This window comes from Sceloporus undulatus, chromosome 2, assembly GCF_019175285.1.
Source record: "Sceloporus undulatus isolate JIND9_A2432 ecotype Alabama chromosome 2, SceUnd_v1.1, whole genome shotgun sequence".
Lineage (NCBI taxonomy): Eukaryota > Metazoa > Chordata > Lepidosauria > Squamata > Phrynosomatidae > Sceloporus > Sceloporus undulatus.
The window spans coordinates 259,014,469-259,039,949 of record NC_056523.1 but is presented as its reverse complement, the minus strand read 5'-3'; the positions used below and the strand labels follow the sequence as shown (position 1 = coordinate 259,039,949).

General features: G+C 38.9%; 1 protein-coding gene across 3 annotated transcripts in view; it reads left to right on the top strand.

Annotated features, from left to right (window-relative positions):
* ADAMTS19 (ADAM metallopeptidase with thrombospondin type 1 motif 19) overlaps positions 1-25,481 on the top strand; it is a 157,964-nt gene that overhangs the window by 32,650 nt on the left and 99,833 nt on the right. The window contains exons 3-7 of one of the 3 annotated variants that reach the window (XM_042453892.1): positions 5,508-5,649; positions 9,975-10,147; positions 11,142-11,225; positions 13,992-14,149; positions 20,257-20,300. In XM_042453892.1, the coding sequence (XP_042309826.1) occupies positions 5,508-5,649; positions 9,975-10,147; positions 11,142-11,225; positions 13,992-14,149; positions 20,257-20,300 (601 nt within the window). Of the gene's footprint in view, positions 1-5,507; positions 5,674-9,974; positions 10,148-11,141; positions 11,226-13,991; positions 14,150-20,256; positions 20,301-25,481 lie in introns of all 3 variants that reach the window. The other 2 variants (XM_042453891.1, XM_042453893.1) reach the window with 2 other exon arrangements.

Genomic DNA, 25,481 nt, shown 5'->3' with positions numbered 1-25,481 from the left:
CTTCCCGTGCCCACTTGGTGGGCCACATTCCCAGCTAGCTAAACATCCCCAAACAAGCCTGATTTTTATAAAATGGGAAGGTCTGGGGTCTTTGAGGGGCTACTGAGTGGCTCCTGTGGGTTGAACCAAGGGCCACCCCCTGCTGTAGTGAGAGTCATCAAAGGCTTTGTATGGTTGGCTGAATTCTTCAGAATTTTAGAAAGAAATAGGTCATGCTTCAAACAGGAAGTTACTTGTTTCTACTACGTGTTGACTTCTAAGGAGCCCTAGTGGCACAGTGGTTAAAAGCCAGTACTGCTGCCACAAGATTGTGAGTTTGATCCTGCAGGACTCCAGGGTCAACTCAGCATTCCATCCTTTCTTGGGCCAGTAAAATGAGTACCCAACTTGTTGAGGGCAGTTGTCTTAGACACTATAAACCCCTTAGGGAGTGCTAGCTCACCGATAAGCAGTATAGAAATGTACTTGCTATTGTTATGATATTGCAGCCTCTGAAGGGACAAATGGAGCCAGTAAAAATATTCTAAATCACAAATTCTTAAATTTTATAAATAAAAATAAAATAAAATGTTGTATTATATTACTGATATTAACAAAATGGCACAAGATAACAATGTGCAAAACACCACTGATTCTTGCTTTAGGTCCCTTAGCTAGCTAGATGATGTCAAACAAATAAGTTGTCTCATTAGTCATATCTATACTGATACATTTTCAGCCCTTGTTTGGAAATGAAAGTAGGCTAAATTAAATACTGTTGCTTGAAGTCTGTTTTTATGTCCCTGGACTACCCCCCCCCACCTCAAAAAGGGCCTTTTCTTTGAAAAAGGGTCAATTCCCCCTCTTGGAAATGTTATTCACCTTTTGAATATGTTACAGGGCCTTCCAATACTATTTAATGTTAAAACCTCCACCTGTTTTTCAAAACTAGAAAGGGACTTCTGGTTTTGGCTTTGGAACACTTTTTTTTTGGGGGGGGGGGCAATTTGTACAACCCCTGAAGTGCAGAAATTCTTGCCCCTGGTCCCTGGACGTTGCCCACCTCTGCCTTTAAATGGATTGGGATGAATTATTTGAAGAATTGCCTATACTTACATCAGCTTTTCTGTGTATTAATAGTCACTTCTGAAATCTGGCTTGCATGCTGTTGTGTGAAAGCAGTAAGGATAGTGGCCACAAGGGAAAGAGGCTTAAGTAGCCTCACATTTGTAGCACTGTCTTCTAATTGGAATTTCACCAGCTGCATCATTACAGATGTTTAAATGGACACTGAAAATGTTCACAATTTTTGTTAACTGTTGTTCTTTCACAGCTTTAACTTGATTGATGCTTTTCTAATGCTGGTTTATTTAATGATTTCCCATTTTATTAGGCTGAGTTTGTTCTTGTATGCTTTCAAGTAATTTACAAATTATGGTGACCCTAAGGTGTACCGATGATGGGGCTTTCTTGGCAAATTTTATGCAGAGGTTTGCCATTGCCTTCCCCTGAAGCTGAGAGAGTGTGACTTGCCCAAGATCACCCAGTGTATTTAATGGCCAAGCTAGGAATTGGTCTCCAGAGTGACATTCCAACATTCAAACCATGATGCTACTCTGGCTCTCATTAAGCTAAGTACTGCTTAAAATATCACTGGCCTCTGCTATTTAATATTTTTCTGTCTGGTTTTAGTTTTTATTATGATGTTTTGTATATATATTTTTTCTAAATAGCTATATGTTTGTTTAAAAACAGTCTTAAATTCATGTATTTGTTTACTGTCACTAAGGCTCTTATCACACGGAGGGACATATGTTGCCAAAATATTGCTGAACTGTTGCAGAGATGCTGAAGGTGGGATCATCCACCACAGTTCTAAAACATAATTGAGGTTTCCTGCTTTCTTTCCATTGCTGAAGCATGTGCGGAGATGCCAGGAGAAGCCATTTTTTGAATAACGGGATATCCTATTATTCAGAAAATGGCTTCGCCATGCATGCTTCAGCAACGGAATCTCTTTGCTTGCTGTATGCCAAAAAGAATAATATACAAAAAGTTATGTGAGAGAGGGAAATGATTGAGGGAGGAAGATGATATGTTTCCTCCCTTCCTAAAGTTATTAAAATGGGTACTGTACTTATTTTGTGGTAGGGTTTGGTGAGTTTGAGTTCTGTATCTCAATTTTGTTAAGGTGCATAAACCATGAGAACTAATGAAAAAGAACAAAAGAGCCCGAACATTTCCAGAGTGCCATTTCTTTATCACTGGTCCTGATCGTTACCGACCCAAGTACTTGCCACATATTTGGGGTTGGTAGAAATGATTATCAGGACAAAATTTAAATGACAAAGAGACCCCCTCCCCTTATCATTTCAATTTATTTATTTATTTATTTATTCAATCTGTATCCCACCTTTGACCTTGAATGGGCTGAATCATTTTAAAGGAAACCTGTTTCCCCTGCTTGTTGAGATGTCACTAGATGTAGTATTTTCTTAAGGCAGCAAAAGTTATTTCTCGTTGTCCATTAAACACATTTATGTTAACACTTGGATACATGCTCCTTACTCAAAATGAAGAGTTTCTTTTTATCTCCATTATTGTTTATCATTTTAAAGCACTCAAGGCTTTGCAATTATTTTTCTGAAGTTACACTCTGAGGCTGAGTTATAGTGATTTGTCCAAGGCCACCCAGTGAAGTTCCTGGTTGAGCAGCGATTTCAAACTGAACTTTCCATGTGAAAGCTCAGCACTGTGCAATACAGATGAGTTGGCAGGCCCATCTCCTGCCTCAGCCCAGAAGATTTGAAAAGGCCTCCCTCCATCCCAACCGCCACTACTGTGGCCTTTGAGGGAAAGAAAAGGCAATATCTGCTGGATGTATTTCCTTCCCCCACTGCCATTCCTTTTTCATTGTATGTTGGTCTTATTTGGAATGTAAGTCAGAGGCTGCTCCCAGGCTGCACAATTAATGCAGTTTAACACTACTTTAACTGTCACGGCTCCAATTTATGGAATCCTGGGACATGTCATTTGTTGTGACACCACAGCTCAGACAGAGAAAAGTAAACATCTCAATATTTACAAATCCCAGAACTCCATAGCAGGGGTAGGCAACCTGCGGCCCGTGGGCCGGATGCGGCCCGGCAAGGCCTTGGGACCGGCAATTGTCTATAGATGCCTCAGAAACATGCATTTATATTAACATTTTTAAAAAAATCAGCAAATTTTATTGCGTGTCCTCCACTTTTTTAAAAAAAGTGTCCACCATTTGAAAATGTTGTCCTACATTTGTCCCAGTTTATTTATTTATTTAATTTTTTTGAAATTAATTATTTATTTTTTGGCTTCGGCCCCCCCAATTGTCTGAGGGACAACAACCCGGCCCCCGGCTCAAAACGGTTGCCTACCCCTGCTCTATAGCATTGAACCATGGCATTTAAAGTAGTGTCAAACTGCATTAATTTTGCAGTATAGATGCAGTCTGAGGGTAGGGAACTGTCAAATTAACAATTTGTAAGCCACTCTGGAAGCCTTTTTGATGAAGGGCAAGTAGTAACAAACAAATAAAGGTGAAAAGCAGTAGAAATAAACAAGGTACCCCCTCCTCCTAAGAGTTGAGAATCTTCCTTTTGTGGAAAGATGAAGCACCAGCTGTTGTTGTTTTTTTTAAGTAAGAAGAAAAATGATGGTGGGGATATGACAGGAGTTTATGAACTTATGTATGTTGTAGAGAAAATGGATCAAGAGGACATTGCCCTCTTTCTTTCTTTAAACTGGAAGTTGTGAAAGGGTAGGCCAGTCCAATTAAGAACAGTTGTAGATACAAAGTAGACAAAAGAATGTGCTTGTTAACACAAAGTATAGGACTTGCTGCCACAAAACGATCACACTTCCATAAAACAAAAAGCCAGAATTTGACAGGATTTTGGCATTTGTTAGTTGTCAGCTTAGCAAATATATTGGTCACTGGTTGCATTACTGTTCAAGTTCGTTAAACAAATTCATGGACAATAGACTTATAATGGATACTAGCCATAATAGCACAATAGTGTCTTTGTATCAAGATGCAGTATGTCTCTGAATATCAGGTTTCAGATGGGTGAGGGGAAGGAAGATAGCTGGGGCAAACAATAGGAAAGGATTAGTGCTTCCTATTCTGTTTATAGTTCTCTAGAAATATCTGGCCACTATTGGTAGCCAGATTCTGGCTTAGACAGGTCTTTGGTGTAATCCAACAAATATCTTACTACATTTGTATTATAATTAATGATGGGAGTGTATGTAAATAACTTTTTTGATAAAACTTCTGGTTATTGTTTTAAACTGTATTTTACAAATGTACATGTTGTATTAGGGAAGTACCAGAAGTGCAGTGCTGATCTTGGAAGTTGAATTCTTGACTATAACTGCCCAAACCCTCCAGCCAACATGAGAACTGCAGGCCATACTGGCTGGAGAATTCTGGGAGTTGTTGTCCAAGTAACTTCTTTAGCTCTAGTATAATATAGTTTGGTATATTAATCTTATCTAAGAATTGGTTAGGGACTATCTTGGCTAAAAATTACTTTCATTATTTTAGTTAATTTAAAATTGCATATTCCAGAGAAGTAGCTATGTCAGTTGGAGAGGGAAGACAGAGAGTCCTCTGGCAACTAACAAAGCAAAACAAAACGAGTCATAACCTACTTGATCAGTTGGATATTCAACTAGGGGGTTAATTTCTTTTTCAGTATCAAATATACTTTACCTTTCCTCCTATACAGACATAATTTATTTGTATGAAAACCAAGTGCATTTCAAACTGAAACATCTGACATCTCTTTCTGCTAGCACTATGTGAATTTCAGAACACATTGCTCACATTTACGTTACCAACCTTCTTGGAGGAAAAAAAGCACCCGTGCTCAGTGGTTTAACTACACAGGATGTCACCTGGTGTGGGGACAGGGCTTCACTGCCACATGCTGCTCTACCCATGAGCATATGGCAGGGAGGTGGGGTTGCACTCTTCTGAGGTGTTACCTGGTGTGTTACTCATCTCCTGCACCTCTCCAGTGATGCCATTGTTTGTACTGCATCACCCCTTGATGTTTTTGTTATGTGCCATCAAACTGGCTTTGGCTTGGTCCCACAACATGATTCTATGATCTACTTCTGGCAGATATTGGCTATAGAGTTGTACTGGAGGACCTGGAGATTCCTAGAGAGATACTCTCTCAGGTAAAGGGAATGTTTTTTTATTTGTGGTTTTTCCACATTCATGGGGGCCCTTCACCTCTCACCCCAGCAAATGTGGAGGGAGCACTATAAATGACATTTTAGTGTTTTGAAAGAAAAACACCAGGGTAAGCAGGAGAAGCAACTTTCCGAAAAGGGTAGGTGCAGCATTATCATTAATATTAACTTGCTGTTGCAGCAATTCTTAGGATATATTAAGGCTTTATTTCAATTCATTCTGTACATGGCATGATGGAGCCATGCATTAAGTAATATACCATATCTGTTGCTTTTGTTTTCCCCTGCAGATGGGTTTTTTGCAGATGAATGACGACTTCATATTTATTGAACCACTCAATCACACATTGGCTGTGACAGGTCATGCACATCGGGTATACAGACGTAAAAGGTCCATACATGAGAGAGCCACTGAAAAGCCCACTTCTCATAGTCAGTACTGTGGTGTTCTTACTGGTAATGTAAACTCCATTAAAATATCTTTGATGCAATAGGCACTCTTTGTAAATCTTCACCTTTGGTGACTGTTAAATTGCCTGAGCAAGTAGTTAAAGTGGCAAATACCTCTATCCTGTAGACTTTCAATTGAAGTAATTGTCATTAGGAGAGATAGATAGTAGATAGGGGTGTCACACCAGGCATACTTCACTTGAAATTAATTTTCAGTGAAATGAGTGAGGATTGCTTCCAAGTGTATGGGACTGCTGTCTCCATTTAAAATCAGTGGACAGGAACCCTGCTACACAGAAAGGAGCAAATATGTTTAGATGTGATGTGCTTGGATTCTTAAAAGGCAAGCCACAAATAATGCTCCCAAGTCCCTTTTAGATGAAATTTCTGTCTCTTCTGCTATGACCACTAATGTCTTTTTGGTTTTCTTTGTTCTTGTCTGCTTTTCTTTTTTGAAGCTTGAATGCTGTGTTTGCCAGTAAAGACAAACTGAGCAGTGCTCACTTCTTTTTTTAAAGTTAATTAAGAAGATTGTGCTAGTTGGATAGCTGGGTTGCTGATACTTATCTTGTTGACAGCCTCTGCAGGCTAAACAGAATAAAGGTGATTAGACTTATAAGTAAAATATAAAGTTTACAAGTCAGTCTCAACCATGGAAAATGCAATCATTTTAAGTGCTCTTATTGTTGGTTTTGAAATGTGATCTAAATGAAGCTGATAGCAAGCTATGTACTTTATCTTCCTTAGCACTACCTTCATTGTGGATGAAATTCTGGGGATAAAAAGATGAAATCAAATTTTCTCTTCCTCTCCTAGGTTTTCAAATTGATAGGGATAGCTATAAACAAATTACATTGACTTGTCTCTGAAACCTCGCCTTAGGAAATTTAAAAATGTTTGCCCTTTCATTCTTTTTACCAAAAGTAAATAGTCGTTTTACATTTCTTCATTTGTTTGACTCATAATAACATGTGGAACACTGCAGTAAGGTATCATTAGGAACTTTTATTGTTTTTTATTGTTTTGTTCTGTATGCCTCCCCCCTCCTCCTGCACAAACACAACCTTCCTTGTTTTTCTCTCTCGTCTGTGTGGTCTGGCATTGCACTTACTCTATATGCTTTGGTTGCACTTAAAGAGGTTATTCAGTTTGCAGGAATTCCCACTGAGAGACCATGGGGAAATAGAGCAATTTTGAACAGAGAATGTTGCTGGAATGAATAATCTCCTGAAATGAAAGAAAACTATTAAATGTGACAGTTGTGTACATAATAACCTTTTGTTGAAAAATATTTTCGAAAACAGCAACAACAGTGCAAGTATACCAGATACACCACCATCAGTGGAGTCAAAGAAAGAATGTAGCAAAAGTATTTTCACCGGTCTTTTATCACAAAAATATATTTATTAGGCTTAACCAGCATTCTCTCTCCTCACCTCTCTTTTTTAGTAAATTAAAACACAATTCTGATTCTCAAAGGCTTTCATGGCCAGCATCCATAGTTTTTTGTGGTTTTTTCAGGCTATGTGGCCATGTTCTAGAAGAGTTTATTCCTGACGTTTCGTCAGCATCTGTGGCTGGCATCTTCAGATAATCTCTCTGAATAAACTCTTCTAGAACATGGCCACATAGCCTGAAAAACCCACAAAAAACTAATTCTGATTCTTTTACGCCTTCAGAATTCAGAGAAGGAAAACTGAGAAAGGATTGCATTATATTTCATTAATAACTTTTTCTCCATTCTGAAAAAAATCCTGTTCATATTCATGTATATAAATACATTTAACTGTTTTTTTGAAAGAAATTGTTGTTGTCTGATTGTTTTTTACATACAAAAGGAAAATAAAGGTGACTGCTTCAGAATCCACATACAAATGTAGAGTATACCAACTATAGATGCTATGTACCTGCAATATGCGAAGCGGCTTTCCATGTTATTTTATTTGATGTCATACATTGAGGACATGGAAATGCAGAGTTGTGATTGCATCAAGCAGTTATGGTCCTGTGCTGTAATGGTTCTGTTGTTGGACTACAGCTCTCAAAAGCTCTTGTCTGCAGAGGCAGTGGCCAAGACTACTGAGAGCTGAGGTTCATAAACATCTGGGGACTCAAGTCTGGGAACCATTGCTGTAGTATGTGCATATGCATGCTTCTAAATATGTAAAGTAACACATAAGTTGTATTAAATTGTGTCTTTTTAAAAACAAATGTTGATTAGAATGAGCTGGGAAGCCAATTCTAGTGTAAAGATGTACTGGATTTTTTTCTATAATATAAAAGCAACCTCTTAGCGATGGGAAGGTGTGTGTCTGCAGTGGCTCTCCTTGAACCTATCCTCAACTGTAATTTCTTCTGAAATTCAGTGATGACTATGGTGCAGACAATATTCTCCAATATCATAGAGCTCTAGGAGAGTAAGAATGGTGCATATCACAGGCTTCCAGTTCAGCCAAAGACAGGACATCATGATGAAAGCAACTCTTTTGACAGTTCCACTTTGTGGGTAGGAGGTGGACGTTGATTAAGGGCACAGGTTCAGGAGTAGCAATTTATTTCAGTCTTGGCTGCAAAGTAAGTTTTGGGTTGAGCTGCTCACAATTAATGTTAATACTTCACAAAATTTCTTCTCAAAAGAAGCAACAGGTAATTGTAACAATTTTTTTCCTGCTGTAAGAAAGTTTTCAAAAAGTATAGTTTTCAATGCATATTCATAAATCAGGACTTATTCTGTGTGAAATTTACATGTGCTTATGCAAAGGGATCTTGCAGCACCTTTGAGACTGTGTGAAAGAATTTGTAGCATGAGTTTTCATAGACTAGATCTACTTTTTCAGAGGTATGAAATGAACTGGTGCCCAGGAAGGACCTTTATAGACCATACTACCATTCCAAGCAGAAGGGAAGGCATGAAAGGGAAGCTAAATGTAGTGTCTGCTACTCCTTTACATCATCATCTGACCTCATTGTTTTGGCATCCTCAGCATGTGAGAAGGGAAGTTTGGAGAATGTCTCTCTCCCTTACTTAATCACAGAAGGCCTCGCTGAAGTCGTCTTATCTGGGGAACCAGCAAAGGAGATTCAGATTGTTGGAGGGAGGAATTAGATTTCAGAAGGGAAGGGTTTTTTTAAGAAAGATGCACATAAATTGCTAGTGCTTCTGTCAAATAACATGCTGTTTAATCTTAAATTAGGTGTCTTAAGATTCTGTGTGTAGATATCTGTACTCCTACAACCACTAGTAAGGATTAGAATTCAAAGATACAGCTGTGTTAATCTGTAGAATCAGTATGTAGAGAGGTTTTGTAGCACCTTTGAGACTAACTGAAAGAAAAGAAGTTGGCAGTATGAGCTTTTGTAGAGTTCAGTCTATCTCCTCATTGGAAAGAGAAACAGCAGAATTGGAATTCATCTATAAACAACAGTCGCTTAGCAATGGACTGAACAGGGATAATGGTTTCCTGACTCACTACACACATTTCAACACTGTGAACCCATCCTCGGGGTGGGGGGCATTCTACACTCATCTATTCTTCCCATCTACAGGTTAGTTTCCAAAGCCAAACTAGTCTTGCCTCTTCATTTCCATACACATTGGCCAGTTCCCAATGTCTTTGTTCACTAATGAACATAATTAAAACTGGATTTGCTACTTCATTTCATACACAAATGATTGTGAATTTGAATTGACATTCTCACAAACCAATGGTACTATATGTCTGCCCCTGGTTTCCACTCCACTAAATGCATCTGAGAAAGTACAGTGGACTCTTGGGGTTTGGTTCCACGATCCCCCGTGGATAACAAAATCCGTGGATGCTCAAGTCTCATTAAATATAATGACATAGCAAAATGATGTCCCTTATAAAAAATGGAAAGTCAAGGTTTGATATTTGAAATGTATACTTTTTTTGAACATTTTCAAACCATGGATGCTTGAATCCATGTATTAAAAATCTGTGTATAAGAAGGGTGACTGTAGACTGAAGTCTGCGAAAGCTCATGCTGCCAACTTCTTTCTTTCACTTAGTCTCGAAGGTGCTACAAGATGTCTCTATATACTGATTCTACATATTAACATGGCTATATTTTTGAATTCTAGAGTATACATTAAGTGTCTGTTCTGCTCTGTATGCAGAAGATTCTAGATTCAGTACCCAGTAGGGTGTGGGGTTTCAAGGAAGAGGCTCCATCCTAAAACTTTGGAGAGGTGCCCATCTGTTTAGATAATACTGATCTAGATGAAACAGTGGTTGGTATATGGCAGCTTTGTATGTTCATATGTTTGTTTCCTGTTTCTATTGCAGAGAAAAGAAGAGCCAAAGGTCAAAGGGGACCAGAGAGTGGACGAGGAAAGAGATATTCCTATAAATTACCTCAAGAATATAATGTGGAGACTGTAGTCGTTGCAGATCCAGCTATGGTTTCATATCATGGAGCAGATGCAGCAAGAAGATTTATTCTAACAATTCTAAACATGGTAAGGAAATTTGGAACTTACCAGTAAGAGAATAAATTGACACCAGGAGCCCTGGTGGCGCAGTGGTTAAATGCCTGTACTGCAGCCATTCACTCAAAACCACAAGGTTGCGAGTTCAAGACCAGCAAAAGGGCCCAAGCTTGACTCAGGCTTGCATCCTTCCGAGGTCGCTAAAATGAGTACCCAGACTGTTGGGGGGCAAATTAGCTTACTTGCTAATTAGCTTACTTGCTGTTCACCGCTATGATCTTTGGAATAGCGGTATATAAATAAAACAAATTATTAATTATTATTACTAACTACCACTAACTTTTATGATAGAATTGATATCTCAGTGTGTCATTCTCACAGGGATATCCTTTTCAACCCTTGTCAGCGACATTTGACACAGGTAGATTTTAAGCTATATCAGCTTGTCTTTTCCCCACTGCTGCTTCATAATGTTCGTTTGTTTTGATAGTCCTTGTATAGTTGGAAACATCCCTTCCCCACACCAAAAAAACAGAACTTTGTGTGGTGTAATGTGAACATGGTGTAATTTTGACAAAGAAATATAGGCCTGAAAAGACAGGCCAAAGTAAAGCTGCTTCGGGTCAATTTGGAGGTATGCTGTTTAAATGACACATGCATCTTAAGAGGCCAGAAGTTGTGCCAAACCTGCACTTCAGTCCTTAGGATTGGAGTGTGGCTTTGGTGTGGCTTCTGGCCTCTTAGGACACATGCACCATTTAAAAAGAATACTTCCAAAGTGGTCCAAAGCAGCTTTATTTTGGCCTGGTTTGGGCCCATAATGTGCATATACAAATTAGATAGCTACCAAATAAATGAGGAAACTGTTCCAAACATACAGAAATTCAGTATTTATGTGAGCTCCTGCAGGATCACACTGTAACTTATCAGATCACAAAATTATATGTTTCTGTTCTTATCAACCTATGATTTTAAATTTTCTAGAAGTATTTTAAGTCTTTTATTCTTTCCTTCTTGTTTTTAGGTGTTTAACCTTTTCCAACACAAGAGCCTTGGAGTTCAAGTGAACCTTCGAGTGACTAAGCTTGTTCTGCTTCATGAGACTCCAGTAAGAAAGTACTGCATTTATCTTTTCCATGTAAAGATTTTAGAGTAAACAGTACATATAAAGGATGTGCAGTAAACAATACTTACAAGGAATATGCAGCACTTGCTGATATAATTAGGGCAGAGACAAAAGGGGAAGTATGTAAGTACAGTGCTGTGTAAATTTACAGCACTATATAAATAAAGCTTAATAATAATAATAATAATAATAATAAGAAGAAGTACATTAAGCAGCAGAAAGCACCCCTCTACTTTTAGTGATTGGGGAGTGCCTCTAAACAAGAAAAAGTGTGACTGCACTCTCTTTGGTTCTCAACAAGTACTTGAAATGCTTGCTTTGGAATAAATCAATTTCCCACCTTTTTGTTTTCCATACCAGAACTTTTTATGCCCATACATTATTTTTCAATTGCTCTCCATTTTTTCAGTTGCTTCCCAGCTATTCTACTGCTGGGTTTTGTTGCCGAGTAATGGAACCACGTGATGGATTTCTTTCAATCCTCCTCCTCCTTCTTTCTAGGTCTTTCTGTCTTCTAGAATCTGTCAGAGGCAGAGCCATCAATACTTAGAAATTAAAAAGGAAAGACACCCAGTGAGTTAATAATTCAGTGATTTAGGCAAAAAGTTCTTGCCAAGTGCTGTTCCCAGTACACTTTCTTCTTGGTACCAGGGTTGTCAACAGCATTTAGCATTTACATTTCTTTACCATTTCATAGTGAACGCAGCACTCTTGAAGTGGTTTACAATCTGTAAGCCAATTGCCCCCAACAAGCTGGGTACTAATTTTACCAATCTATGAAGGCCGAATCTTGGAGCCCTGGGAATGAACTTAAAAACTTGTGGTTGCAGTACTAGCATTTAACCACTGTGCCACCATGGGTCCTGGTGTCAATAGTGCTTCATTTCTAAATTAACTTCATTTTTTCCCATTGGTGTCACAATGGAGAGAAATTAGACTTTTTCTTAGAAAGACTATGGGCCGAAATAGATGGCCAGAAAGGGCAGCTTGGACCCCCCTTCCTAAGGTGGATTGTGGCCCCAGCAACCGCATGCCACGGCCCCAATCCGCCTTGAAGCTGCCTGAAAAATGAGCAGGAAAGCCAGCTTTTACACCCTACAGCAGCTTGAAGCTGGTTGCAAGGCACTCCAGCAGCGTATAGCATATAAACGCTGGGGCGCCAGAGGTTCTTGAAGCTGCCCATATGTAAATAGCTGGGTGGCTTCAAGATGTCTTGGAGGTTTGTGGCATATAAATGCCGCACCCCCAAAACATTAGGAAGTCAGCTTTTAGAGCTAGTCTGTTCTGGCTCTCTGGATTTGAAATAAAGAAATTGTGTGAGTTATAATCATGAAAATACTCCAAGGCATTGTGACAAGCACTGTCAGCACATTGTCTGAGGTGTGCTGTGCCAAGGTGCTTAACCCTGCTCAGATCATGGGCTAGTGATGGTAATAAGTAAGGTCATGTGTGAGGGCTTGGCTATGACAATGGTAAAGATGGCTATGCTTTTTTAATTGTTTATTTATTGTTTATGTTACTGTTATTGATTTGCTGTTCCCCGCTTCGATCCTCAAATAGGGAGAGGCGGGATACAAATATTATTATTATTATTATTATTATTATTATTATTATTATTATTATTATTATTATTATTGCTATGAATGTTTGGTATAGCCCTACTTAAATTGCCTTGCTATAATATTCTAATTCTGCCTCATGCCCAAATTTTGTTCTTCTTTGTGTAAATTATTTTACAGACCACCATTACGTTCTGAACTGTGCATACCTTTGAGAACATAAATTATGTTTTCAGTTCTGAGTAGGCTTTGTGTGATAGTTCAGTATCAGGTGTGGAATTAGTAAGGCAATGCTAGTAAGATAATGAATATGTTTATTTTTGAAACAAACAGCATTATTGCATAAATGTACAATGGATTTCCAATCATATTATTTTAAAGTTAATGATAATGGACATGCACATTAATCTCTCCACTTGTTTGAAATATGTAATTTACCTCAAAAACAATTCAGACCTATTTGTGGAAATTGCCTGAAGTAATGAAAAATATGTCGACAATCAAACATTTTATTTTTACTGAGGTATGAAGGAAAGCATTGTCATGGAAAATATTTTTTTGAAAAAATATACCAAGATATTGGTGTATAGTGGTGTGAGCCAGTGTGGCACTGTGATTTGAATATTGGACTACGACTCTGGAGACCAGGGTTTGATTCCCATCTTGGCTATGAAATCTGTTGGGTGACCTTGAGCAAGTCACATGCTTTCAACCTCAGGAGAAGGCAATCCTCTGAACAAAGCTTTCCAAGAAAACTCCATGATAGCTTTGCCTTTAGGTTGTCATAAGTCAGAAATGACTTGAAGGTACAGTGCGCCCACGTCATATGTGGCTTTCAGCTTACACTGAAAGCCATGCGGGAACGCGCGGGGTGCAAGGGGTGACGCGTCCCATTTGGATTAATGGGGTGTGCACCCATGCACTGCCGCACCACCACGCCACCACATACACGAGCCCCATTCATTTAAATAAGGCTTGAGCATGCTCAGTATTTGCTTTACGCGGGGGAGTCCGGAATGGATCCTCCGCGTAAAGCAAGTGCGCACTGTACATAATATAGTGGTATATAGCAACTGGATTTTTCTAAAATACTATATAGAGATAAGTTCTCTGTTACTATATTTTTGGGAACATTTTATTATATGCTATGCAGATACCTCCATCTAAACTAAATATTGCATTTTTTCAGACAGATATGTATATTGGACATCATGGTGAAAAAATGCTGGAGAGTTTTTGCAAATGGCAACATGAAGAATTTGGTAAGAAAAATGACATCCATTTAGAGATGTCAACAAGCTGGGGTGAAGATGTGTCACCAGTCGATGCAGCCATATTAATCACCAGGTGAAGTACAAGTATTAATTTTCTTATACTAAGGATAGTGAGCTTGATGCAGACAGTCTTGTTGTCAATCAGTAATGGAAATTTCTAAAGCAAAAATAAAGAAAGAAAGCAGATATAAAAGGGAACATAACTGAAAAACTTAGATAGAAGACAATTTAATATACTGTAACTTTTCCTCAGAGGTGACTTGTAACAGGTCTTCCAAAGGATCTTGTACAGTCAGCCCTTCTTATACACGGATGTTTTATACATGGTTTCAAGCATCCACGGTTTGAAAATGTTCAAAAAAAGTATAAATTTCAAATATCAAACCTTGATTTTCCAATTTTTATAAGGGACACCATTTTGCTATGTCATTATATTTAATGGGACTTGAACATCCACGGATTTTGTTATTCACAGGGGATCTTGGAAGCAAACTCCAGCGTATAACACGGGTCCACTGTACAACATTTATTTATTTTTTTTAAAAAAAAAGAACTGGCTCAGATCCTTGTCATTTTGTAATACATTTGTAATATCTTATGCAACACCACCTAATGGGAGTCTGTGTAAAGCAAAACCTCTAACTCATGAGATAAAATATCAGGAGCTGAAACTGAAGTGTTTCAATACGAGGCAGAGTCAAGAAGCAGACCAGATCTAAACACAGTAAGGTTAACAAGACAAAATACTCTGTCATTTCCATAAATTATACTTTACTCATAAATTTTTAAACCTATTAAATACAGCACTAGAAGAGGTCCTTGGGGCAATGCAAAAGTTAAATATGTTAACAAGACAAAATACTCTGCAACAACTACATGCAGCACAAAAGACTATGTTGCTGTGGAAAGGCAAATGCAACTTTTAAATGAATGTACCTTCAGCTACTCCAGCTGTCATGCATGAATACAGCTGGCTGTGCTTGTTGGCTAGCCCTGGCCCTTCCCAGGACTCTGGCAGCTTAGACCTAGTCCTGCAAAGACTTTGGCAACAGGACTCTAGCAGCCAGAAAGCCCATCCTGCAGCAACTTACACAGGTGGACCCATACAGTAGCCTAGAGATAATTTCAGATTGATTTAAAATGCTGTAATAAGTTACTCTAATTTTTGGCTTGTTAATATTTCTTATTATGTTAACTTGTAATTGCTGCTTGCTGTATGAATAAATTTTAATAGAAGTAAAAGTATAAAATACAGTTTGAATAGTTGGCTTGAGTTCTATAAAAATTTTCTAAATGAAATTAGTGTACAAAGTTTCTTATATAATTCCCTCTGCTGTTATTTTTTTGTCATTTGCTGTGTTGTCCCTCTTTACATACCTTAACTGCCTACTGTATTTTATTTGTACTTTTAAAAGAGGTTCCTGTATAATAGTAAGCTTTATCTTGAGTAGCTGGATATTTAACTTTTGCATTGCCCCAAGGACCTCTTCTAGTGCTGTATTTAATAGGTTTAAAAATTTATGAGTAAAGTATAATTTATGGAAATGACAGAGTCATAGTTGCCCATTCTTGCCTCAGATTCTTTTCTGCCATTAGTCACCTCATTTAAGCTTTAGAAATCTGTCATAAATCTCTTAAAAATTATACTGCACTCCTGCTTGAATAAAGGTCTCTTATTCCCTCTTTAAACTTGGTAAATCTCTTGTGAAAGATATATGCTTTTCCTGATAGTAGAGAAGACTTAGGTGTAGTCCTATTGTGGGCTCCAGATTTCACAGGTGAGATTATTTTAGAGAAATACTCGATACACTATTAAATGAAGCAAAACAGTGGAATAATCTATAAATTAAGGCAAAACTTTGCAAAATTTAAATAGATATTAAAATCTCCCAAATTCCCCTCTAGCAATAGTTTCAATTTTGGAAAAAAAATTAATGGAACTTGGTGTATGACTATGTATTCATGAGAGAAAGAAAGAAGGATTGCTGAGACCATAACCTAAAGCAGGGGCAGGAGTCATGCAATTCTCCAGAAGTTGTTGCACTTCAAGTCCTAGCATGCTTCATCATTGACTGTGTTGGCTAGGGTTAAGGGATCCATGATCACAATCCCTGACCAAAGCAAACATTAGTCATACTTAAAGGAACAGCACTGAAATGAAAAGGATGTGTTGGTATGTGACTATACTTCAAAAATAGTGCAGTTTGGCCCTGCTTTATTAGCCATGGCTCCATATTATGGAATTCTTAGATTTGTAATTTTTGAGCTATTTAGCTTTCCCTATCAGAGTGCTTTGATGCCCCAAAAATGACAAATCCCAGGATTCCACAGAATGGAACTTGGACTGTTAAAGCAGTGTCAAACTGTTTTATTTCTGCAGTGGAGATGTAGCTTTAGTCACAACTAACAAATTTCCTTGAACACAATTTAGTGGGCTTCTTCTAGGTAAGATATGCATTGAATTTATCTCAGTATTTCAAGAACGTGAATGTGAAATAATGTTAAATCAGTGAGGCTAACAGTGCAGTCTTATATAAGTCAGTTTTAGAAGTAGGTCTGATTGAGTTTTTGTGGAGCTTATTCCCAGATAAGTGATTAGATGTTTTCTATTTAATCATGTTTTGTTGTTTTCAATAAAAATCTTGGACAGTGTCTTTTCTGTTTTATATTATCCAAATTTCTGAATAAAGTGGGATCTAGGACAAGAAGAGTTGATGATGACCATTGTGCTTCAAGCCAGACATGCTTAATATAAGACTAGTGTCTTCCATTAGGCAATATGCACAGGGTTGCATAGCTTCTGTAGCAACTGTAATGTGCAATTATGAATCATCCTAAATTTAAGGTTTAATATCTCTCTCATGCCTAGACACGTAGCCTTCAGATTTCCAAATATTTTATGAAATAGATTATAAAAAGGAGTCTAGCATTTTACTGAAAAAGGACTATAATTTTTAATTTATTATTTAAGAAATTTTATTGTTCAGCATTACTATCTTTATGTCTGTCATAATGCTAGGGAATTCTGGGATTTGTAGTTTTTGAGCTATTTAGACTTCCCTGTCAGAGATTTCTGATGCCCCAACAAATGGTAAATCCAGGATTCCATAGAACGGAGCTTGGGCTGTTAAAGCAGTGTCAAACTACCGGCATATGTGCTGATAATAAATACTTAGTGGTTCAAGATAGTTATGAGACAGAAAATGCTGACTTAGGAGTTAAGAAGAATCCATTGCTGAATTTGGCATCCTCCATATGCTGTAAATTTAGGGACAGGAAATAACAAAACCAGTGATGCTGTCTTTGAAAGAGGAGGTGGAGGAAGAATGCACAAGGCTACTCAGATTTCTGTCAGATGGAGCTCCATTACAGCACTTGTGTACCATCTGCACTAGAAAATGTATTTATAAGAAAATCAGTCAACCTATCTCAAAGAGCAATATCTTGAACCTCTTTTGTAGAAATGTTAGGAGTCAAGAAACTAAAAGGTTGCTCATGATGGAGGTGAGCTTTGGATGACAGAATGAAATGGTTAGGGCTGGATAGATGAAGTGAAAAGAGAGGGCAAGGTGGGAAGAGCTAGGGATGGTTAAGCCCGACGTGCTTTTGAGGCATTTTGTTCCTTTTTGCATCATATCTTCCAATTGCAGTTATCTATTTAGTTACATACACTTGTATCCTGTCAATGTAATGATTAGATTTTGGAACTGAAATTTGAAATGCATGTTAGCACACACATTTAAATATATTTTTAGGGTTTCTACTATGTTTGGTACTCTTGGTCTACTGAGGTTTTAAGAAAGTTGAAAGTGATTCCAGCATTTTCTCATAATACCAAAGGATTTGAAGAACAGTTATTTCAGTAGTGATGCAATGTATATTTAAGATGCAAAGGCTACAATCCTCCGACATTCCTCTGTTGAAATGAGGAAACAAATAAATAATGAAACATTTATAGGTTTATCTAGAGTATCACAAACTTTTATTAGGTATTCTATTCTCAAAGGAATATATCTTTATTCTTGGAAATTAGGGAGTGTTTTACATTTCTTTCAATGCAAACAGGATGCAAGTACAGTTCACTCTTGCCAAAACATAACAGTTCTATTTCCCCAAACTCTCATAATTAAACATTTGGAAGAATATCGCAACCAAGATAAAATTCAGCCAAAACAAAAATCTGCATGTAATCTAACATACTAGGTTTTATAAATATAAATCTTGAAGTTTTTACAAACTACATTTTTGTGGTTTTATATTGAATATTTGTTATCTTATTCTTGAAATATGTGTTGATATTAATATCAGTAACAGGTATGTGTTCCTGAGACTCCAGGCTTTTTCCAGACTTGGATGGACAATATTCCTAAGGAATGTGAAGCATATTTGTAAATATTGCCATCTTTAATGAAATAATGATGCCATAACACTGGTTAAACCTCACTTAGGAGGAGGGGAACAGCCTCAAGATTCTTCGCACTTCAGACTGGAGAAAAATCATTTGTGCAAATATAAACATAGTTTCTCAGCTCAGAAAACATATTTGGGGACAGAAAACATGTGTGGTGCAAAGTACACTGATTTCTGCAGAAAAACACACTGCTTCTCAAGCAAATAGTTTGGGTTTTGTGCAGCAAATACATGCAGAAAAAGCTGTTTAACAGGAACATGATGCCTCAGAGTGTGGTGGAGTCTCCTTCTTTGGAGTATTTTAAACCAAAGCTCAATGGCCATCTGTTGGCAGTGCTGTGACTGTATATTCCATGGACTGGGTGGCCCTTGTGGTCTTTTCCAACTCCATGATTCTGTGATTCTAGATGTGGTTTTCTGTAAAAAAAAGTCTGTGTGCTGAGGCAGACTGTGTAACTTTTACACAAACAGCAGAAATATATATGGCCAACATCCGGCATCAACATCATGGTGCTCCATTGTCATAGTTATGACTGATGATGCCCCCCACAACCTATCTTCACAGCCTAGTAGTCCTCCAACTAAAACATTTTCAAGGCTTTGGAGAAATGATGTCTGGAACATGCTTCTGGGCATGAAGTGCCATCAGAACAGGCAGCCAGTGCTGACACAATTGTAAAAATGCAAATATAAATCCACTGCAGTTACAACATCATACACCCAGTAACACTGACCCTAGCTTATGATATTGTAACTGCTGAACATGATACCAGCCTTGCATTTGGATAAACACATGGATTTTTGTGCAGAAAAATGTGTAGTTTTTTCTGCATGCATTTTCTATGCCAAAACCAATATTTTATAGAGGAATCAGTGTACTTGGTTCAAAATATATGTTTTCAACTTATTCTTTTACTGTGTGCAATATATGATTGTTTATAACTTCCCTTGAGTTGATCTTCACTCATGGCAATCCTGTGGATGAGAAATGTCCAAGATCCCCTATCCTCCACTTCTCTACTTAAGTCTTGCAGATGTATGCTCATGGCCTCTGTGATTGAGTCTGTCCATCTGGCATTATACCTAAATATATTGTTCATTCAGTATCCAAGGAATGACTATACCTATTAAGCATTGCCTTCTCTTTATAAAACAAAAATGAGAAGTTATTATTATTAACTTATTTATATGAATCTGTAAGTATGAATGATGCTCTAAGCAAGGAACTGCAGAATTTGTACAGAATTTTATGGTGTTTTGTGATACTCTGTGGGATTTTCTGTTTGTTTAGTCCATTTTATTGCTTGGATTATTTTTCATTTTCTTGCATCTACATCTACATTCCTTGAGTTTTAATTTTTAACCATACAAAGACAGGGTCTATGTATATATGTAAAATTTTATATACAGAAAATGACAAAGAGAGAAAGGAAGATGGTGATACTTAAAAAAAAGGAGAAGGTGTTCAGTTCCATGTTCTGAGGCTTCAATGGGGAAACAGGCAAAACAGTGAATTTCAGATGACATGAGAGAATTATAATGCTGACATTACATACACAGTAGATTTAGAAGCAAAAGTGTGAGTTTTTTACATGCTGAATATACATTGATTCAAGCTACAGGATTTAAATTCACTGTCATTAAAAAAAGGAAGTAATTTATAAACTATTACACTGTTAAATTATGTGCAAATGGGCCCCACAGTTGTTAGCGCTTTGACAGCAAGATTTTTTTCTGAAGTGTTTGTCTTTTTTCCCCTCCCAATTTTAGGAAGGATTTCTGTGTGCATAAAGATGAACCATGTGATACTGTTGGTAAGTGGCCAGAAAAATTATATTAACTCCAAAAGCCTTTAAAATGTAGCACTGTAAATAGATTTGCGAAGTTAATCTTAATATATGTGATGAATATTTTTAACTAGTTTAAAAGCAAAACTGATGAACTGCTTTAATTCTTGATCAGTAAAAAATACAAAAAGACATGCAAGGTTGATTATCCTTGTTATTGTGCAAGATTGCTCCTTTTTATGTAAGATTTTTGTTGTGCCGTTTTTGTTTTTATTCTACATTTTTACTGTATTTTTACATCAAAAAACAAAATCAAAAGTACCCCACATGTGACTGTAGTGAACATTAGCCCAAGTTTGTTTTCCTTCTGCACAACATTTAGGTTATGCAACATTTAAATTGGGAAAAGCTGCAACCATGATATTGAACCCTTCACCATGTTGTTTGAATAGAGATACAACAATTTAGTTTGTATTTTGTGCAAAATGCACAAAGGTCTATATAAATAAATGTAAATGGGTGGCACTGTGCAGTTTTTTGTGCATAGTGAAAAGATTGCATATGCTTTTACTGCAAAGCTGAGTAGTTTCTTAAATTCTTGCACAGTGCTGAAAAAGTGCACAGTTTATATTGTGCTGGGAACAGAAAACTTTAGTTAAGCTGTTTCTTTTCCCACACAAGTTTCATGATGGGTTGGGAACTCCAAATTTGACCCCAATTGGAAAACTGACAGCTTTCCATTCTGTCCCAATCAATTACAAGAATAGTTGATAACAGCCTTTTTAAAAAACTAAGTTTTAAATTTATTTATTTATTTTATATTATTTTATTTTTATCCCACCTTTCTTCCAAGTTGGGATACAAGGAGGCTCAATATATATAATTAAAATAGTCCAATTAAAACAGTAAAAAGTTAATTGTACAAATGAGCTCCTAGCCACTGCTGAAACCTGGGCATCCAGGGTCAGAGTTGAGTCCAAGAGCACACCCAAGCTGTGAGCCTAAGATTTCAGGAGGATATAACCCCATCCAGGTCAGGCACAGCCCCAATTTCCTGATCTGCCTTACAACTGACCAGGAACATCTCTGTCTTGTCTGGATTAAGCTTCAATTTGTTTGCCCTCGTCCAGTCCATTACTGACAGGAGACACTGGTTCAGCACAGAGGTGGCTTCCTTGGAGTCAGATGGAAAGGAGAGATAGAGTTGGGTGTCATCTGCATACTGATGACATGGCACCCCCAAAACTCCGGATGACCTATCCCAGTGGTTTCATGTAGATTTTAAACAACACGGGGGACAAAACAGAATGCTGTGGAACCCCAAGGCCAAAAGTCAAGGAGTTGAACAGGAGTCCCCCAACACTACCTTCTGAGTCTGCCCCTCCAAAATAGACTGGACCCACTGCATAGGAGTGCCCCCAAGTCCCATCCCTATTGATCCTGCTAGAGCTCTCATGGTTGATAGTACTGAAAGCTGCTGAGAGATCTAGCAGGACCAACAGGGACACAGTCTCCCTATCTAGTTCCCTGTGGAGGTCATCCACCAAGGTGACCAAAGCTGGCTCTGTTCCATAGCCAGGCCTGAAACTAGATTGGAATGGATCTAGATAAGCTGTTTCATCCAGAAATCCCTGGAGCTGGGAGGCTACCACTGGCCCAATAATGGAAAGTTAGAGACTGGCCGAAAGTTATTGAGAATGGTGGGATCCAGGGAGGTCTTTTTCAGTAGTGGCCTCACCACAGCCTCCTTTAGGAAGGATGGAAATTGGCCTTACCCACTTGGCCAGTCTCCCTCTGGCTGATTTCAGGAGCCAGGAAGGGCAAGGATCAAGTATGCACGTGGTGACCCTCACTTCTCCAAGGATCGTATCCACATCCTCAGGCTGCACAAATTCACACTTATCCCAATAATATTGGACAAGCAGGCACTATGATTACATTCACTTGACCTGTGTCAACTACAGCATCCAAGTAAGAGTGAATCTGAGTGATTTTGTCTGCAAAGTGTCTTGTGAATTCCTCAAAGAGAACTGTCAAGTGGTCTTTGTTTCCTTCTTGGGGGTTAGAATGTAAGAGGCCCCTGACAACTGAAAACAGCTCTCCTGGAGCCAGCTCTGCTGGATGATACATAAAATAGTCCAGTTCTGGAACTTGATGTGTCTTTGTTGGCAAAGGTAGATGCAACTGAATAGAATTCTTTTGACCTTATCTCTGTCTGCCTAGCCTTATGAGGCTGATAGATTTGAAGTAGCATTTTACGTGATGCAAGCAGGGAGGATCATTTAGAACTGGGATTCCCAAAGTGAGTGGTACCACCCCCTTCAGGGGGTGGAAACATCCAAGGGGCAGTGACGGAAAAGAGGGCAGCAGAGGGGTGTTAGGAAAGCATCAAAACTAAGTAAGTATTTTTTACAAACTCTTGGGGGTGGGTACTGCATAGCCCCCCTCAGGGGCTGTGGAATACATCATCCTGGCCCCAGTAAGAAAACAAGGGCTCAATAGCCATGGTGGAGGAGGGGAGGAAGGAGCAAGCACCATGTTTTCCCAAGTTAGCAAAATGTGAGCTCAGACTATTTCTGAAATAATACTTGCATTCTGGATTGGAATGCATGGGTGTTCTTTTGAGGCTCCCTCAACTGATACAGTTGGTGTTCTACTGGTGGCTACCAGTTAGGAATTCAAGTACTGACTTCATTCATTCTTGCATGGTTAATCACAAAATAAATATTTTTCTCATTTTTCTCCATGTCCTTGGAAAAAAATGGTTCAACTTCTTGCATGGGTTGTATCCCTTAATTTAAAATATGCAGTATATAAAAATGCAGTATTTGCTGCTTTGCAGTAGAAGTAATGGAATTGGGTGGATTGTTTTGAGCCTCTTTAGTCCAGCGTTATACACTGTCATGGAGGCAGCGTGGGGTTGTGGCATACGCATGCTGGTCACCCCCACACTGGCATCACATTGTGCACCTAACTGCACGGCAGGGGTATCACAGTACTCCATTGGTGCAGCGTTTAACATGCTGAGCCAAAGGAGCACTGAAAAGATGACGATGCGGTGGCTAGGGTGCCCTTTCTGCAGCACAAAAAGGAGCTACATTTTGCAGCTTCTTTTTGCGCTGTGGAAAGGCCAGATCAGGTCCATGGCGTGTAGTTGCTGTGGCCCCAATCTGGTGAGGAAAGGGACAGCTGCAGGCTGCTCCAAAGGGGCCGTCTGTTAAGCCCCTTTGTCATTGCAACCAATCATCTTACCCTGTTCTATTTGTTGTATGGGAGTGCTTAGCTTCAGAAAGGGAGGTAAAATATATTCACTTGGCACAAAAACAGTTTTTCTTGAGGAAGTAGGAGAATCTTTGAGGTGCACTTTACCACACCAAGAAAACAGTCTTAATTAAAATCTCAGCAGTTTTGGGATTTCTCCATATTCCTCTACCAAACATCCGAGAAAGATCTGTACAGTTAGAGTATTCATGTGGTTTTGTTATTCATATAAATAATAATAATAAATAAAAATTTTATTTTTATACCGCCCTTCCAAAGATCAGAGCGGTTAACAGCATGATAAAAACAATACAATAAACAAAGCATACATACAAATACAATAAAAACAGAATAAAAACCCCGTAGCCAGTCTCCTTGCCATTAAAGAGGAAGGGAGGCCTATTAGGACTTTAATCGGGGAATGCTGCATGGAAAAGGAAGGTTTTTAAATCCCTTCTAAATTGGGCCAGGGAGGTGGCCGAGCGGAGCTCTGTGGGCAGCGTGTTCCAAAGGGCCGGGGCGGCGATGGAAAATGACTTCCTCGTAGTGGAGGTAAGCCTAGCCCCTGGAACCCTAAGTAGTTGCTGCCCAGATGTTCTGAGGGTGCGGGACGGAATGTATGGGAAGAGACGGTCCTTCAGGTATCCTGGGCCCAAGCCATTTAGGGCTTTATAGGTAATCACCAACACCTTATATTGTGCCCGGAAGCGAATAGGCAGCCAATGCAGATCTTTTAGCACCTGTGTAATATGGCTGGCCCTGGAAATACCAGTGACCAGCCTGGCTGCCATATTCTGTACCAATTGTAGCTTCCGGGTTTGGTATAAGGGTTGCCCCATGTAGAGTGCGTTGCAGAAGTCCAATCTCGAGGTTACCAGAGCGTGTACCACAGTTTCAAGGTCCCTCTGGGCCAGGTATGGGCGCAGCTGGCGAATAAGCCGAAGCTGATAACAGGTGTTCTTGACCGTCGCATTCACCTGAGCAGTCAGGTGAAGCGACGAGTCAAGAAGCACCCCCAGATTGCACACGGAGTCCTTCACAGGAAGTGTGACCCCGTTCAGGACAGGTGGAACCACCGCCATTCCCGGACCAGGGGAACCTATCACAAGTACCTCCGTTTTCTCTGGATTCAGCTTGAGTCGGTTTTCCCTCATCCAGCCCATTACTGACTCCAGGCACGCCACGAGAGGAGAGACGCCATCCTCAGTCACTGTATCAGTCGGAGACATAGAGAAAATTATTTGAGTGTCATCAGCGTACTGATAACCCCGCGCCCCATGTCTCCGGATGATCTCTCCCAGCGGTTTCATGTAAATGTTAAATAGCATGGGAGACAGAATGGCTCCTTGAGGGACCCCAGTTTTAAGGGGCCTCTCATCAGAGCACACGTCTCCCAGCTGCACCATCTGGGACCTCCCAGAGAGGTAGGACCGGAACCACTGGAGCGCAGTGCCCCCGATTCCCACCTCTGCCAGGTGCCCCAGAAGGATACCATGGTCTATGGTATCGAAAGCTGCTGAGATGTCCAAGAGCACCAACAGGGACACGCTTCCCCTGTCGATGCCCAGACGGGCATTTTCTTGAAGAATACAGTTGCATCATGAAAGGCGAGTCTCATTCTACTTGCTGTGTTTGTCAAGTGGGCTGTTATGCGGTCATGTCAATTTATATTTCATAACAGTTAATATTTCATAGCACTAGTAATTGCATCATGACAGAACCAAGTAACAGAACAGAAGGACCAATAATCATAAAAGAAAACTGCTGCCCTCAGCCTACCATTATTTATGGTAGGGCAAAGCATGTTGTATGTTCTTTAAGTGTATGAATATATTCTGCAGAAATGAATTTTAGGGAGAAGACAATAAATTGTGTAAGAGGACCTACCCCTACAAAATACTGCTCTACTTGTAGAAGAAATGCTCCCTGAGTTTTGCCTTTATTTAA